Source organism: Sipha flava, unplaced genomic scaffold (assembly GCF_003268045.1).
Source record: "Sipha flava isolate LNK unplaced genomic scaffold, YSA_version1 121_pilon_pilon, whole genome shotgun sequence".
Classification (NCBI taxonomy): Eukaryota; Metazoa; Arthropoda; class Insecta; order Hemiptera; family Aphididae; genus Sipha; species Sipha flava.
This window is the reverse complement of record NW_020271747.1, coordinates 1,157,652-1,171,663: the sequence shown is the minus strand read 5'-3', so window position 1 is coordinate 1,171,663 and position 14,012 is coordinate 1,157,652. Positions and strand designations below refer to the sequence as shown.

At 32.0% G+C, this 14,012-nt stretch overlaps 3 protein-coding genes across 3 annotated transcripts; all 3 read left to right on the top strand.

Moving 5' to 3' along the window:
- The first annotated feature begins 2,649 nt into the window (after positions 1–2,649).
- LOC112693980 (tigger transposable element-derived protein 4-like) lies at positions 2,650–3,449 on the top strand. Its single transcript, XM_025569275.1, has 2 exons — positions 2,650–2,854; positions 3,154–3,449. The coding sequence occupies exons 1-2, from the start codon at positions 2,650–2,652 to the stop codon at positions 3,447–3,449; spliced, it is 501 nt and encodes a 166-aa protein (XP_025425060.1).
- A 222-nt stretch (positions 3,450–3,671) lies between these two features.
- On the top strand, positions 3,672–4,130 carry LOC112693979 (tigger transposable element-derived protein 6-like). The gene has a single exon (XM_025569273.1). It carries the CDS (start codon positions 3,672–3,674, stop codon positions 4,128–4,130), a length of 459 nt encoding a protein of 152 aa, XP_025425058.1.
- Positions 4,131–6,091: 1,961 nt separating this feature from the next.
- On the top strand, positions 6,092–9,561 carry LOC112694018 (histone-lysine N-methyltransferase E(z)). Its single transcript, XM_025569339.1, has 12 exons — positions 6,092–6,645; positions 6,711–6,925; positions 7,000–7,182; positions 7,240–7,388; positions 7,486–7,649; positions 7,729–7,832; positions 7,889–8,114; positions 8,187–8,639; positions 8,709–8,879; positions 8,956–9,138; positions 9,227–9,392; positions 9,469–9,561. Exons 1-12 carry the CDS (start codon positions 6,504–6,506, stop codon positions 9,530–9,532), a joined length of 2,220 nt encoding a protein of 739 aa, XP_025425124.1. The 5' UTR covers positions 6,092–6,503; the 3' UTR covers positions 9,533–9,561.
- The last annotated feature ends 4,451 nt before the right edge of the window (positions 9,562–14,012 follow it).

Here is a 14,012-nt window from a genome sequence, read left to right as displayed (position 1 = left end):
GACAGCGTTTTTCTTATGTTGAAATATTATCCAGTATTTTAATTATAATGATCTTCCTGATGGGGCTGAAGACATGATTGTCACAACTTTCAAAAAATAGGCAGCAAATTACAATAATTTACGTGAACCCTTTCTACTGCTATGGATTAATAAAGTCCTCCTCAATGTATTCTCTTAAGCTATTTTTGTTTTTTAAATACATCTTCAGCTTATCGGTCCATTAATTGCCAACGCTGTCTTCAAAAAACTTCTCCATTTCTTTTTATCATAAACGTCGTCAAAAGATAACTATTCTATATTTTTGATATCTTGAGTTATAACATCCATCCATCGGGTCCTTGGTTAGGATGGACGTTTTTTATTTATTTTGTTGACTAAAACTTTTATTACTTATCCATCCATTTTCCAAACAATCTAGTCATTTACTTTTTATATATGAAATAATATTTGGTCTGTTATATAACTCTTGTAATTCTTGATTTTTCCTTTCGCAAGTTTGTGATTTTGCATTGAATTTTGAACCGTATATATTTCTCAGTACTTTTCTTTTGAAGATCATTAGTCGTTCGCTGTCTCCTTTAGTCAGTGACCATGTTTCACTCGCGTATGTGATTATCGATCGTAAATAGCTATGAAACAGTAGTGTCTTTGAGTTATGTGACAGTAGTTTTGATTTAAGAAGTCTCATTATGCTATAATAGCATCGATTGCCGCATGCTATTCGATCGTTGATTTCTTCATGCTTGTCGTTGTTGCTATTTACGTTAACATCTAGGTACTTAAATACCTCGATTTTCTTGAAACTATAGTCGTTCACTGTTATATGGTCCCTATGGTTTTACTTTTATACATGGGACCCCGCAGAATTCTGCACCGGGCCTCGAAAACTGTCGGGTCGGCACTGGTTGTATGTGTTTGAGATCGCCCAGAACTTTTAATCAGTTACCATTCATCATTTAGTTGTCACGTAATTTAAGTTTAGCTTACACAAATACGTTCGATTTGTGTGTGAGCTCTGTGATCATTGCATCATACTGAATCTGACCTCAGAGACCTCTTCCCTCATAATTAAATTGTACCATCCTCTAGAGGCGTGCCCAGGATAAAAATGTTGAACAGGCCCAGTTATAATTATTTTAATTTATGTAGATAGGTACACATTATTTATTTATTTATTTTTTTTTTTTTGATAAACTTTTCATTACATTTTTAAATCAAATTAGAAAAAAATGATCATGTAATATAATACAATACCTCCTGTATAAATTTGTTAATATATATTTAAAAATATTAAAAAGTAAATAATAATGGTGTAAAAAAGATTAATAATAACTATTTGTAAACAGAGTAGGGCCGGGCCAACTTTCTGGGCACGCCATTGCCACTCAGGTTTCTGTACGTAAAAATAACTTGTTTCCCGTTCCTTCGTCGTCGCCGCGCTCATAGTTCATGTACAACATTGGATTGCCTACGTATAAGATCCACGGCGTATAAGTTTGATCTAATAAAAATCGGACGCAATATTTTATTTTTATTATTTGTGATTGGTCTTTCGATCAAACGAGCACAAAAACAGTGGTGTCATTTGATGGGAGAAGGGGGTGGAAATCATGCATTTGCCATAGTTTAGAGTTAGCTATTCCAAAGTTGGCATATCATCAAAATATAAATACATACACTATAAAGCTATTGATATTTTGTACCAGTAGCGCCAAACTTCTAAAATTTTACTCTGGCCAAATAAAAATACAACAGTCTCAACACCCCAACGGCCACAAGCCTACATTTTTACGATGCATAGAAAAATAATTTGTGCTGCAAATTACAAGTATTAAGCACGATTCATACTAGCCAGACACCGTTCCTCAAAATATTTTATTATGTTTTAATTTAGGTAATTGACATTTGAACGTTTCCGTTCCGTTCATACACGTACGAATCTGACAGAGTCCGTCCAGCATTACTCGTGAGAATAGGTCAGAATATTGCAAACTATAGATCGGTCTCTCTGATCTCCGGCCTCATTTTAAAAATGTGGTCAGGCCGTGGCCTGACATATACATAGGGTTCGGCGCCACTGTTTTATACATTAGAAAAATGAAAGGTGTACTTACTATATGGGTATTTATGTACAAAGACTAAATCATTATATTTTTGGATTGATTTGACGTCCCTCTTTCTCACGTTAATTGCTATTACAGTCGACTCTCGGTAATTCAAACCTTCGATAATTCGAAACATTCGGTAATTCGAAGTAAATACTCGGTTCCTTGAAAACCACGCGGTAATTCGAACAAAAACAATGCATTTAAGTACACTTGGTAATTCGAAATTAAATTTTGGGAAAACTGGCCACTAACACTTGACAATTCGAAGTATCATTCGTTTAATGCTCGGAAATTCGAAGTATATTCACCAAATGTATTTTATCTGTATTCTTATAATCTTTTTATTAATAAATACTATACAATCGTGTAGAAATTTAGATTATTACTGTCGATAACTATAGAATATTATTGTAAGAACCTTATCGTTTTATTTCTCAATTGTCTCTAATCGTAATTTAACTCGTCGAGTCGTCGATAGCCGTCAGTCGAATGTAGTTTTATTTTAGTTTCGTTTGGTCGGTTGTAAAGTCAAGTTCATGTGATGAGTGCGTCTAATTCTGAAAAATACAAATCTTTGACGATTTCGGAAAAAAAACAATTGATTGAAGCGCTTGAAAGAGGTAACAAAAAAACCGAAGTGGCTAAGACATTTGACATTCCTTTAAGTACACTGTCTACGATTTTGAAGGACAAAAATAAAATCATCACTGCGTCATCAAGCGGTGGTCGGAAACGAAACAGTAAAGGTAAGAACCAAGACTAGAAGAGTGTTTAGTACAATGGGTTAGGCAATGCAGAGGGCAAAATGTGCCTGTAAGTGGCCTCTTACTCAAAGAAAAAGCAAAATCATTCGCCAAAGAGTTGGGCATCCCGTTTTTCTCAGCTAGTGATGGATGGTTAACGAATTTTAAAAAAAGAAACGGTATTGTTTTCAAAAAAATTTATGGAGAAAGTTCTAGTGTTGACAATAACGTGTGTTCAGAGTGGCATTGTAAACTTTCAACTTTGTTAAAAAATTACGAACCACGAAACGTGTTCAACACAGATGAAACCGCTCTATTTTTTAAATGTTTACCAGATAAAACTTTCACTTTTAAAGAAGAAAAATGCCACGGCGGGAAACATAGTAAAGACAGGTTAACGATTTTATTAGCAGTAAACATGGACGGCTCCGAAAAGTTAACTCCACTCCTCATAGGAAAAGCTGCCAAACCTAGGTGTTTTAATGGCATACGTTCATTTCCTATAACTTATTGTTCAAATAAAAAGGCATGGATGACGACAGAATTATTTAATGAATGGTTGTTTTCACTCAATGAAGACATGAAAAAACAGGAATGAAAAATTCTACTGTTTTTAGACAACTGTACAGTTCATAATAACCCCCCACCTTTAACTAATATAGAACTTCAATTTTTTCCTCCTAACACCACATCGAAGTTGCAACCACTCGACCAAGGTATAATTAAGAATTGTAAAACTTTTTACCGTCAAGAAGTTGTAAAGAATGTTTTGGAATGCATTGAAAGTGAACAAACGCCAAACATTAGTGTATTGACTGCTATGATATTTATTGATAAGGCATGGAAAAAAGTGGCTCCTTCTACGATACTCAAGTGTTTTAAAAAATCGGGATTTACCAAAAAAATTCAAGAAACAGAAAACGACCAGTTAAATATTGAATCGATACAATGGAATTCCCTGCCAACTCAAGAAAATGTATCTTTCACTGATTATGTCAATGTAGATGAAGATGTTGCTGTATGGGGAGTCTTCTCTGATGCCGAAATTTTGGAAAATACATTAAGCATTGATGAAGACAATGAAGATGACACAAGTCCTCTACCTCTTGTGACTTTAAAAGAAGCCAGTTTATCCTTGGAAAAATTACGAAATTTCTCGCTCCAGTCAGAAGTCACTGTTGAGGTTTTTGATGCTTTATTTACTATAGAAAATACTATTGAAAAAATTAAACTAAATTCAATGAAGCAGAAAACCATAACAGATTTCTTTAAAAAATAATAATCTTTTATAATAATAATAAATAATTAAAAATGTTAATATTAACAATAAATAACTCTAATATATATGCCGTATCACCTACTTTACTGAAATAATTAATATGTATGTATGTATGTACAATAATAAAAAAAAAAAATTTTTCTTAACTCTCTATAATTCGAATTTTTTTTTTGCCCTCTCGTTATTTCGAACTACTCAACAATTCGAACTCTCGGTAATTCGAAGTTTTTTAGCAGTCCCGTCAATTTCGAATTATCGAGAGTCGACTGTACTTTGGTAAAATTAGCCATTGATACGATAATTTAATAAGAGCCTATCAACTGCCCAACTCTTGAAATAACTGAAATTACGCCACTGCACAGGGTCGGTCTGAGTGCCCTGATGAGGATTCCAAAAAATAGATCCATACCCTTAGATTTTAGCTTTCTAAGGAGCAATATCCTCAATGAATCCACTTAAACTTTGAAATGGCACTAGTTTCCTGGTAAAATCACTAAAAACTTTCATAATAGAGTGTACAATACTTACCGGATGTGATACCGGAGAATATGTATTGATTTCCCGAATTCCTCTGATACCAACGGATATACCGTTCCAATTTAAACGCCTACAATTCCCGGTAAAGATATCTTTTGCAATGATTATTAATAAATCCCAGGGTCAAACTTTCAACGTTGCAGGCTTAGATATGAGAGTTGAGTGTTTTTCACATGGTCAATATATATGTCGCTCTTTTAAGAATAACCTCTAAAGAAAACATGGTTAATGACATAATAACTGTGAACGTTGTATATAAAGACATTCTGTAGTATTCAGTATCAGCATTGCACCCGTGCGGAGCCGGGCCGGGTTGCTAGTTATTTTTATAATTTTTTTATTATTAGGAATTTTATCCTATACTTTAAAGCAATATTACAAAAACTGAAATCTGATGAACATAATTATATGTTGATTAATAAAATATTTTTCTTGTTATTAAATTACGAACAGCGACGTTATTGGGAAACGCTGCTTTACAGAATATTGAATAAATTTGTAATTAGGGGGGATATTTGGAAGAATTAGAAAACCTAGGTGAAACAATAAAGAATTTAAAAATTATTATAGATTGAAAAGTCAATAAGTCAATACTACAGGGGGGCCGCGTTCCTTTACGGACGTCCCGTGATGTTTAATGACGATCAAGGTGACAGCAGGGCCGTTCCGAAGATGAAAATCAAAAAGTGCTAACTATAATTTTTTTACTCAATGTATGTAGAATAATTAACTATATGTAGTTGTATTTTTACTTTTTAACATGTGTATATGTTTCAGTGTTGCACGTTCTTAAAATTGACAATTTAATTATATATATATATATATATATATATATATATAATAATATTTTATATTGTATAATAAGTAGTTATATAAGTTTTATTCGTGTATAAACTGTATTACGAGATATGTAATATTTGTTTTCCGTAAGTAAAATCTGCCGACTGGTGTTTTCGTTAGGGTGGCGAGACACACCCTCCCAAGACGGCCCTTTGTGACAGTCTTGGCGGCCGGACTATATCGGTTTTTCCATACAACCAAATATAAGGCTCGGTCCTCGTGCAGTTCGCACCAAGAAAACTTTTCCGGATTTCTAATCCATTCTTTCATTTTCCTTTACATCAAGGGAGTTACCGCCGTATTATTGCGATCGAACGTCGTACGGCGATATAATTTTCTCGCAGCAACAAACAACTGCGTTGTTGTTCGTTCGGACGAATTTCACACGTCACAAAAACATGGTAGTAATTGACATCAAGTTTTAACGATTGAGAAAAACCGTTTGAATTCGAACATTTTCGAGCAATTGTTGTAGACTAAGGACGGACGGGGTTGAGCGATTCCCGTCCCGCCTGTAGACTATTGATTTGGAGGTTATGGTCAATCTGTTGACTCGCGTCGATGTCGGTGACATTGTAAACGCGACTCGGTCAGAGACGTTGTGCGCTGATAAATAACATAGTAAAACGGAAGGAAACGACTTTTGAAAAAAAAAAAAATTGTTTGTTTACACGATTGTGCATTAATTACATTACCATAGTCGATCGTCGTAAAGTTTCCGTCTCGCCCGTCGGCCGACTACTCGTTTTTTCAATTCTATTCTATAGGCATAAAAGCATTGTTGCACGCCTGGTGGCTCAGTGATTGCACTTAATTCGTAGTACGATCATCGCTTGACGGTACTTGAGCGTGAAGAGGTAAATAACTTGTTTTACCGCTTCGAACTTGCGGTTTACGGTTGTCTCTTCATGCATTTCATGTTTTTGCGCGTTTGATCTTGTACCGCGTTACCCCGAGTTCTGGTGTGTACCGGTGATATCCTTCGCTGCTGACGAAATGTCCGAAAAAAAGGCCAAGAACAACGCCGATTGGAAGAAACGAGTGAAAGCCGAGTATTTCAGGTTATTGCAAGCGAAAAAAACCAAGAAAGATGATGACAATATATTGGCCTCTATGAATAATCAGAAGAAACTCTATGGTACGTTTTGATTTCTAATAGATTTGGTATTTAGTCATAATGTCTGGTGCTCTTCTGTTCTATAGAAAAAAAAGCTGAAGAACTTAAACGATTGCAGTCAAAAAAAGCTATTTGGGAATGCCGACCACACGTAGAAACAGTTTCAAGGTCTAAACGATCGGAAGTAACCAAAGTAGATGGTGTGGGTGAAGATGTTATGAGTGTTCCGATTAAAATAATTAATGCTGTAGCTCCTATACCTACTATGTATATCTGGGCACCAATACAGGCAAACTTCATGGTAACAACAATTTTTAACATGTAAGAATATTATGATAAGTTTATTTTAATATTTATTACCTTTTTTATTTCTAGGTGGATGATGAAACTGTTTTACATAATATTCCTTACATGGGCGATGAGGTCCTTGATCAAGATGGTTCTTTTATTGAAGAACTATTAAAAAATTATGATAACAAAGTTCATGATGATGATGCTGCAAATTTTTTAGATGATCAAGTGTTTATTGATTTAGTTTATGCTCTTGTACCGTTTCAGGTAAATTCAATATACTTAATTTATGGTTATATATTTAATAAATCCATACATTTTTAGCAAGAAGAAGATAAAGAGCAAGGTTTGTCGACTCCTAAAATGGCACTAAAAAATAGTAAAGATGATAGACCTTTTCCTAGTTTGGCTATATTTGAAGCCATGTCGGCTGCATTTCCTGATAAAGGAACTCCTGAAGAATTCAGAGAAAAGTAAATAGTAAACTTAAATTTAACATACAATTTGGTGTATTATTTTTTTTTTGATTAATGTATAACCTTTTACAATTTTTATATTATTCTTTTTCAGGTATATTGAATTAACTTCTTGTGTTGATCCTAATGCTCAGCCATCTCAATGTACTCCAAATATTGATGGACCTAAAGCTGAATCTGTTCCAAAAGAACAAACTATACATTCATTTTTAAATTTGTTTTGTAGGAGGTGTTACAAATATGACTGCTTTTTACATAGTATGTTTACTATCTTTACTTTATTTTAAAGTTAATTCCCTGGTTAATTCTATTAATTTAATTATATTTTGATGAATAGAACTCAAAGAACATGATTCAGGCACTAATTTACCAATAGGTCTAAAAGGGCCTTTATTAAAACCATTTTCAACTCATTGTAGTCAAGATTGTTACATGTTACTTGTAAGTACTTACAACGTTTTGATAATTAAGATTAAAAGTTAATTTTTTTTAATTAGGATGGAATGAAAGAAAAATTAGCTGCTATTGCTGAAATCAAAGCAGAAAAACAAAAACAAGCAGATATAGATGAGGAATCAACGACTATTTCCAATAACATTAAAGAGTTGTCACCTCAAAATGAAAATAGTGATAAACCAGTAGGCAATGTTAAATTGTTAAAAAAAGATAGTTCAGATTGGGGAAATGATGCTAGTTCTGAAGATAGCAGAGATAGTAGTAAAGGTATAAATTGTTAATTAACGAAAATTCCAAATTAATTTTAAATACTTTTAATAATAATTTACTATTTGACAGATGGTGAATTAGATATGGAAGATCCATTGTCAACGAAAACATCATTTTCTTTACTACCACGCATGAGTACTGAAGATAAAAAAGTTTGGACTGGATCTGACCAATCGATTTTCCGTGCACTTCGTCGTACGTTTTTGAATAATTATTGTGCCATTGCTCAGATGATGTTAACAAAATCTTGCCAGCAAGTTTATGAATTTGCACAAAATGAAAATGATGATGTTACTGTTGAAGAGGCAATTAGTGAATTAACTCCTCCAAGAAAAAAAAAGAAAAAGTTACGTTTGTGGCAAACACATTGTCGTAAAGTACAGTTAAAAAGAGATTCAGCTTCAAATCACTTATATAATTATACCCCTTGTTCTCATCCACCAAATCAAGGATGTGATGCAACATGTCCGTGTGTAATGGCACAAAATTTCTGTGAAAAATTCTGCAAGTGCAGTTCAGATTGTAAGTACTAAATAATTTTAAATGGTATTTCAATATATATTTTTTAATGTATTGTTTTTCTTATTTTAGGCCAAAATCGATTCCCAGGTTGTAGATGTCGTGCCCAGTGTAATACAAAACAATGTCCTTGTTATCTAGCAGTTCGTGAATGTGATCCAGATTTATGTTTAACTTGTGGTGCAGATCAATTTAAAATAGATAATATTACATGTAAAAACGTCAGTGTTCAAAGAGGCCTTCGTAAGTATTTAAAAATATTTAAATAATTCCATTTAATATTTTCATATGCATGGCAAATTGCCATTTTGTGTTCTAGGTAAACATTTATTGATGGCACCTTCAGATGTTGCTGGTTGGGGTATATTTTTGAAAGATTCAGCTCAGAAAAATGAATTTATATCAGAGTATTGTGGAGAAATCATTACTCAAGATGAAGCAGATAGACGTGGAAAAGTATATGATAAATATATGTGTAGTTTCTTATTCAATTTAAACCATGGTAAAGAAAATAATTAAAAAATAATAATTCAATGTATCATGTTTGTTAATCAACTGCTTTATTAGTGTCATGATTTTTTTATCTTTAGATTTTGTCGTTGATGCTACACGAAAAGGTAATAAGATTAGATTTGCAAATCATTCTATAAATCCCAATTGTTATGCTAAAGTTATGATGGTTAATGGTGATCATCGTATTGGTATTTTTGCAAAACGTCCCATACAGCCTGGTGAAGAACTATTTTTTGACTACAGGTTATTAATCAATTTATACTTTTTATAAATATTTACGTGTGTTAAATGTTTATATAATATATTTTATATGTTTTAGATATGGACCAACTGAACAACTTAAATTTGTTGGAATTGAGAGAGAGATGGAATTTTTACCATAATGTTTTTAAAATAAAATTTTAATGCAATTAATTTCACTATTAAACATTTTCTCAGCGTGTATTTTTATATTATAAAATTATTTACTGTAATTAAGTTGAACTTAGGTACCTATGTATACATTTTAAGATACTGTTTAAAGAAATACTGTTAAAAATATATGCCCATAATATTGTACACAAGAGTATTCAGTAACATTTTTACACTATTAATTTAACATGCAAATTATGAATTATAAACAAATTATATATTATTAAATTAATTTATATTTTATAATGTGAGTCAACATTTAATAATTCTAGTTTAAATATAATTTAGTCAATTTTGTATAATTTTCATTTAACCTTATACTTATAAAAACTAATTTAATATTATTTGTCAATGAATTAATTAATTTGTGTAGGTTAAACTATTTTATTAGGTATTAGATTAGAAAATTAATATTTAAAGAATTAAAGCATGATGTTTTCAAAAGTTTATACAAGTTCTGTTACTGTTAAATGTTTTTAGTTGGTACTATATTAGTATAATCTGAGTTGTTAATAAGATTATAAACTGGTTTGTTGGCAATATTAAAATTTGTATTCTCACAAATGTTTTGATTTAGTGTTTGTCTATTTAGAATCTTATCTAAATTAATAATAATCCTCTTTGCATTTATATTATTTTTAAAAGGCAATTATTGTGAATCAATAAATTACTTGGTTATTATTCAACTTCTAAGTTCTTACACGATAGATGTTTTTGTTATACATAAAAATAATACCATCTTTATTTTTCCTCAAATTCAAAATTTTTTAGTACTTATCAGATATACAGTACTTCTCAGTAAATTGAGGTATTGTAGCATAGTACTATAACAATCTAATTACTTTAATAATTGTTGATACTTCTATTGTCTAAGTTATCTTATATATTATATAATTTCCGTAAAATGTATGTGAAAATGTGTATAGCAAAATTGAAGTAAATTATTTTCATGATCTAAATGTTTAGGAATTATGTGATGAAACAATGGCTTCAAAGTTTTAACAATTCAGTGTGGCAAAAATATTTAAAAAGGCCATATATTTAAATATTGGTCCCAATGTTATATCGGGGGAGGAGGGAATAATAGTTTTTACCCAAAATATATTAATATAAGCTATACATTTATAATGAAGCTTTCATACGGTTAGATTAATCAAACTTGCCTATGGACAGCTGGTTAGAGTGAACAGGAAGCACGGACAAATGATCATCCGCCTCATGACGAGGCACGGTTACTTCAACTGGTTTCTCCACACAATCAACCATGCTGTGTCAGTCGGGTGCTCGCATTGTGGACCATCTGATGGTTACGCTGAGAAAGGGGTCAATGCGTTTCATACTCTCATGAGCTGCGAAGTGTTTAAGCATGACAGGGAGCGTCTCGTTCAGATTATCTGGCCATTTTTTTTTCATTTTATTCCTTTAATGCTGGAGACCCCATTCTAACTGGACTGCGGTTACCTCAGTGGCGTACCGACGGGGGGGGGGGGGGGGGGGGGGGTTTAGGGGTTTAACCCCTCCCCCCAAGTGAAATACGAATAATGATTTTTTTATGGAATTTAGGCTAGGATCATGTTACGCGTTTTGTCGGTCGGTCTCTTCCCGGTGGTTTTAAAAAGTTCCGTAAATCGGTCTAGTCTGGCCGCGATAACGCATTAATAATTATTTTTGTCGAAAAATAATTGCTATCATTCCATGTTACATTTTATTACATGATTGTTTATGAGGAAAGCACTAAGTTCATACACAGATATACGTGCGCGTGTAATGTGTATAATAGGTAATATTTTGTTATCGTAATATCGTTGCTATCTACTTTGAATCATGAGATTTGACATAATGATAAATATTATATACCAACTAAACTAATCTACAAATAACCGATCGACGATTAGGTACTAGTCGATTACACTAATGCCTCTAATCAACGTGAATATTCGCTCTAATAAAATAATATTCTAAATATATCTAAAATAAAATTTCATTTTATTTTGAACTCTCGTTCTGTGTTCAATATTTTTGTATTTAATATTTATATAATTATTTAATATTTTGAACGTAATACATTTATTGATTATTTTAAATGTGATACATTTTTTTAATTTATTTTTTTATTCAATATGAGTGATAAGAAAAGAAAATTAAATAACACTACTCTAACGATGTTTTTCAAAAAAAAAAAGGAAACGAGTGAAGACGAAGACGAATCTAATACTTCAAATTCTGTAACACCCGTTGAGAACAATAAAGAAAAAAGCCCGGTTAGTAAACTAAGTATGAATGTTAATGATATTGCTAATTATTTTAAACGAACACATACGTCAGATGAGTCGAAGTTATCTATATTTAAAGCATTATGGTACCCAGATAAATCTTATGAATTTCCTACTAGTGGAAAACGAAATTTAAAATTTCAATTTAACTTTCAATATTCATTCCATTTTTAGATTTTTTTATTACCCAAATTCAAAGCCGTTTGTTAGATCATAAACAAATTTTGTCAAGTTTTCAATGTCTCTAGTTATAAATTAATAGGTTAGTGTTTTTAGATCATAAAATATACATTTTTAAAAAATTTAATTGTGCATGTCTTTAAATATAAAAAGAATACAATTGTATGAACATTTTTTTTTTATATGTACATAAAATATGGTAACCCCCCATTAAAGAATTCTGCGTACGCCACTGGGTTACCTAATTCGCGGCAGACGTGATGGCCACCAAGGAAAACGCAGAGCGTGAAATACAAGCTCAACTGGGGATAGCTGACATGCCTCGCCAGTCTTTGATCGTGGTGCCCCATCCAACTGTACATAAGATTGTGAGGGGCTGTCTGCGGGGGATTGTCCCGCAGACACCCTAAACTCCATGTGTGTTCCTTCTATAAAAATGATGACCCGCCACCTGAAGCATTGCTTAACGGTATTTCCAGGTGGCGGGTGTATTGTCGATTTTAATAATAAAAAAAAAAAGGTTAGCCAAACTTTGGCTCAATATGAAGTAGTCCTATACATTTTTAAAAGCTATTGGAACAAGCCCCGACCTCAATATAGCATTGGACGTCACTGATGTGTAGGTACCTGTATATAATTCATACGCGGTATTGAATATTGTAGATGCATCAAAGTACACATGGTTATTGCAGTGTACTATTAAATTATGATGCTGTTGTAAAAACAATTGCGGCAATAACGGTTGTGCACTAGAGTAACCTGAGGTAAGATTACTCATGGGGTAAGATAAACTATTATCAATAAATTATTAAGATTTTTAATTATGGACATAGTGTTTAGTGTTTATCAAATATACCAACTATTTTTATCAGTAACACAAAAAAAAAAAACGAGATTTACTTGAACAACAGCACGAAATGAGATAACTTTTAATTTTTTACTTTTTGATGTAATATTTAGATAGAATAAAATTAGTTATTCACACTGGAAAAGTTATTTATATAGGATTTTTTTTTACCATTTCTACACTATATTGGCTATTATTTATTATGTATTATGTTCTGATAACACGAATGCTTATTTTTATACAATTTTTTTAACAATGAAAAGTATATTGGGGTAAGATGGCGTATTCGATTTCGGGTAAAACTGCGCATTTCAGCATATGATGTTGACACCAATATAGTTATTATAAAATTCATATTATTTACATTTAGAGCATCTAAGTATTCTAAATACTTGTGTATATTTTTAGAAACTACGTAAGGTATTACCTATTTATTTTATTTAGTTTTAAAATGCATGAACTGAAATATTGATAATTTTTGTTTGGTTAGATATACTACAGTAGTAGCTATCTACTTGATAAATTTGTTTTTTTTGTTGTTTTTGTTATACTATGATTAAACAAAGTTTAATAAATTGTTCAATAGTTTTTATTTATGTTGTTATATTTTAACAAATCATTTTTAATATAAATATAACTATGTGGTGACGTAAACAACGCACCGCGAATCGTCCAAGTTGTTTACTATATTGTTAGTGGATAAGGGGAAATCCATGTTCTAGAATATACGATGATTATCTCGTTAAGGTAATTTCGAGAATGTTCTAGACAATCGACGCCGATATATATATTACGGGCAAAAGTCGAAATCGGGTAAACCTCAGAAATGCCCAAGCAAAACGCGAACTGCTCACAATCCTTGGGCAAAATGTCGTATTTCGGCTTTTGACCGGGCAAACCTAGTTATGACCAACCTCATTTGGGCAAAACCGTATAGGTACTGACTTTTATTGTAAAGGCAAAACCGTAGTCTTAAATATGTTTGCTTACATTAAATACGATTTTATTACGATTATAGATGACCACGCGTATCTTGTTAATTTATCATTGATATTGTATTTTATCAACTCGTTATATTAAAGGTACACAAAATACACCTTATCTAAATGGTACAATATTGTACTGATACTATATAAACTAGTATTTTTGTGA

Excerpts from the sequence above, each read along its gene's own strand:
- LOC112693980 (XM_025569275.1), top strand. The coding sequence starts at position 2,650 with ATGAGTGCGTCTAATTCTGAAAAATACAAATCTTTGACGATTTCGGAA. Across the intron at positions 2,855-3,153 it reads TCGGAAACGAAACAGTAAAG|ATGAAACCGCTCTATTTTTT; the intron begins GTAAGAACCAAG and ends TGTTCAACACAG.
- LOC112693979 (XM_025569273.1), top strand. The coding sequence starts at position 3,672 with ATGATATTTATTGATAAGGCATGGAAAAAAGTGGCTCCTTCTACGATA.
- LOC112694018 (XM_025569339.1), top strand. The coding sequence starts at position 6,504 with ATGTCCGAAAAAAAGGCCAAGAACAACGCCGATTGGAAGAAACGAGTG. Across the intron at positions 7,389-7,485 it reads CCTGAAGAATTCAGAGAAAA|GTATATTGAATTAACTTCTT; the intron begins GTAAATAGTAAA and ends ATTCTTTTTCAG. Across the intron at positions 8,880-8,955 it reads CAGTGTTCAAAGAGGCCTTC|GTAAACATTTATTGATGGCA; the intron begins GTAAGTATTTAA and ends TTTGTGTTCTAG.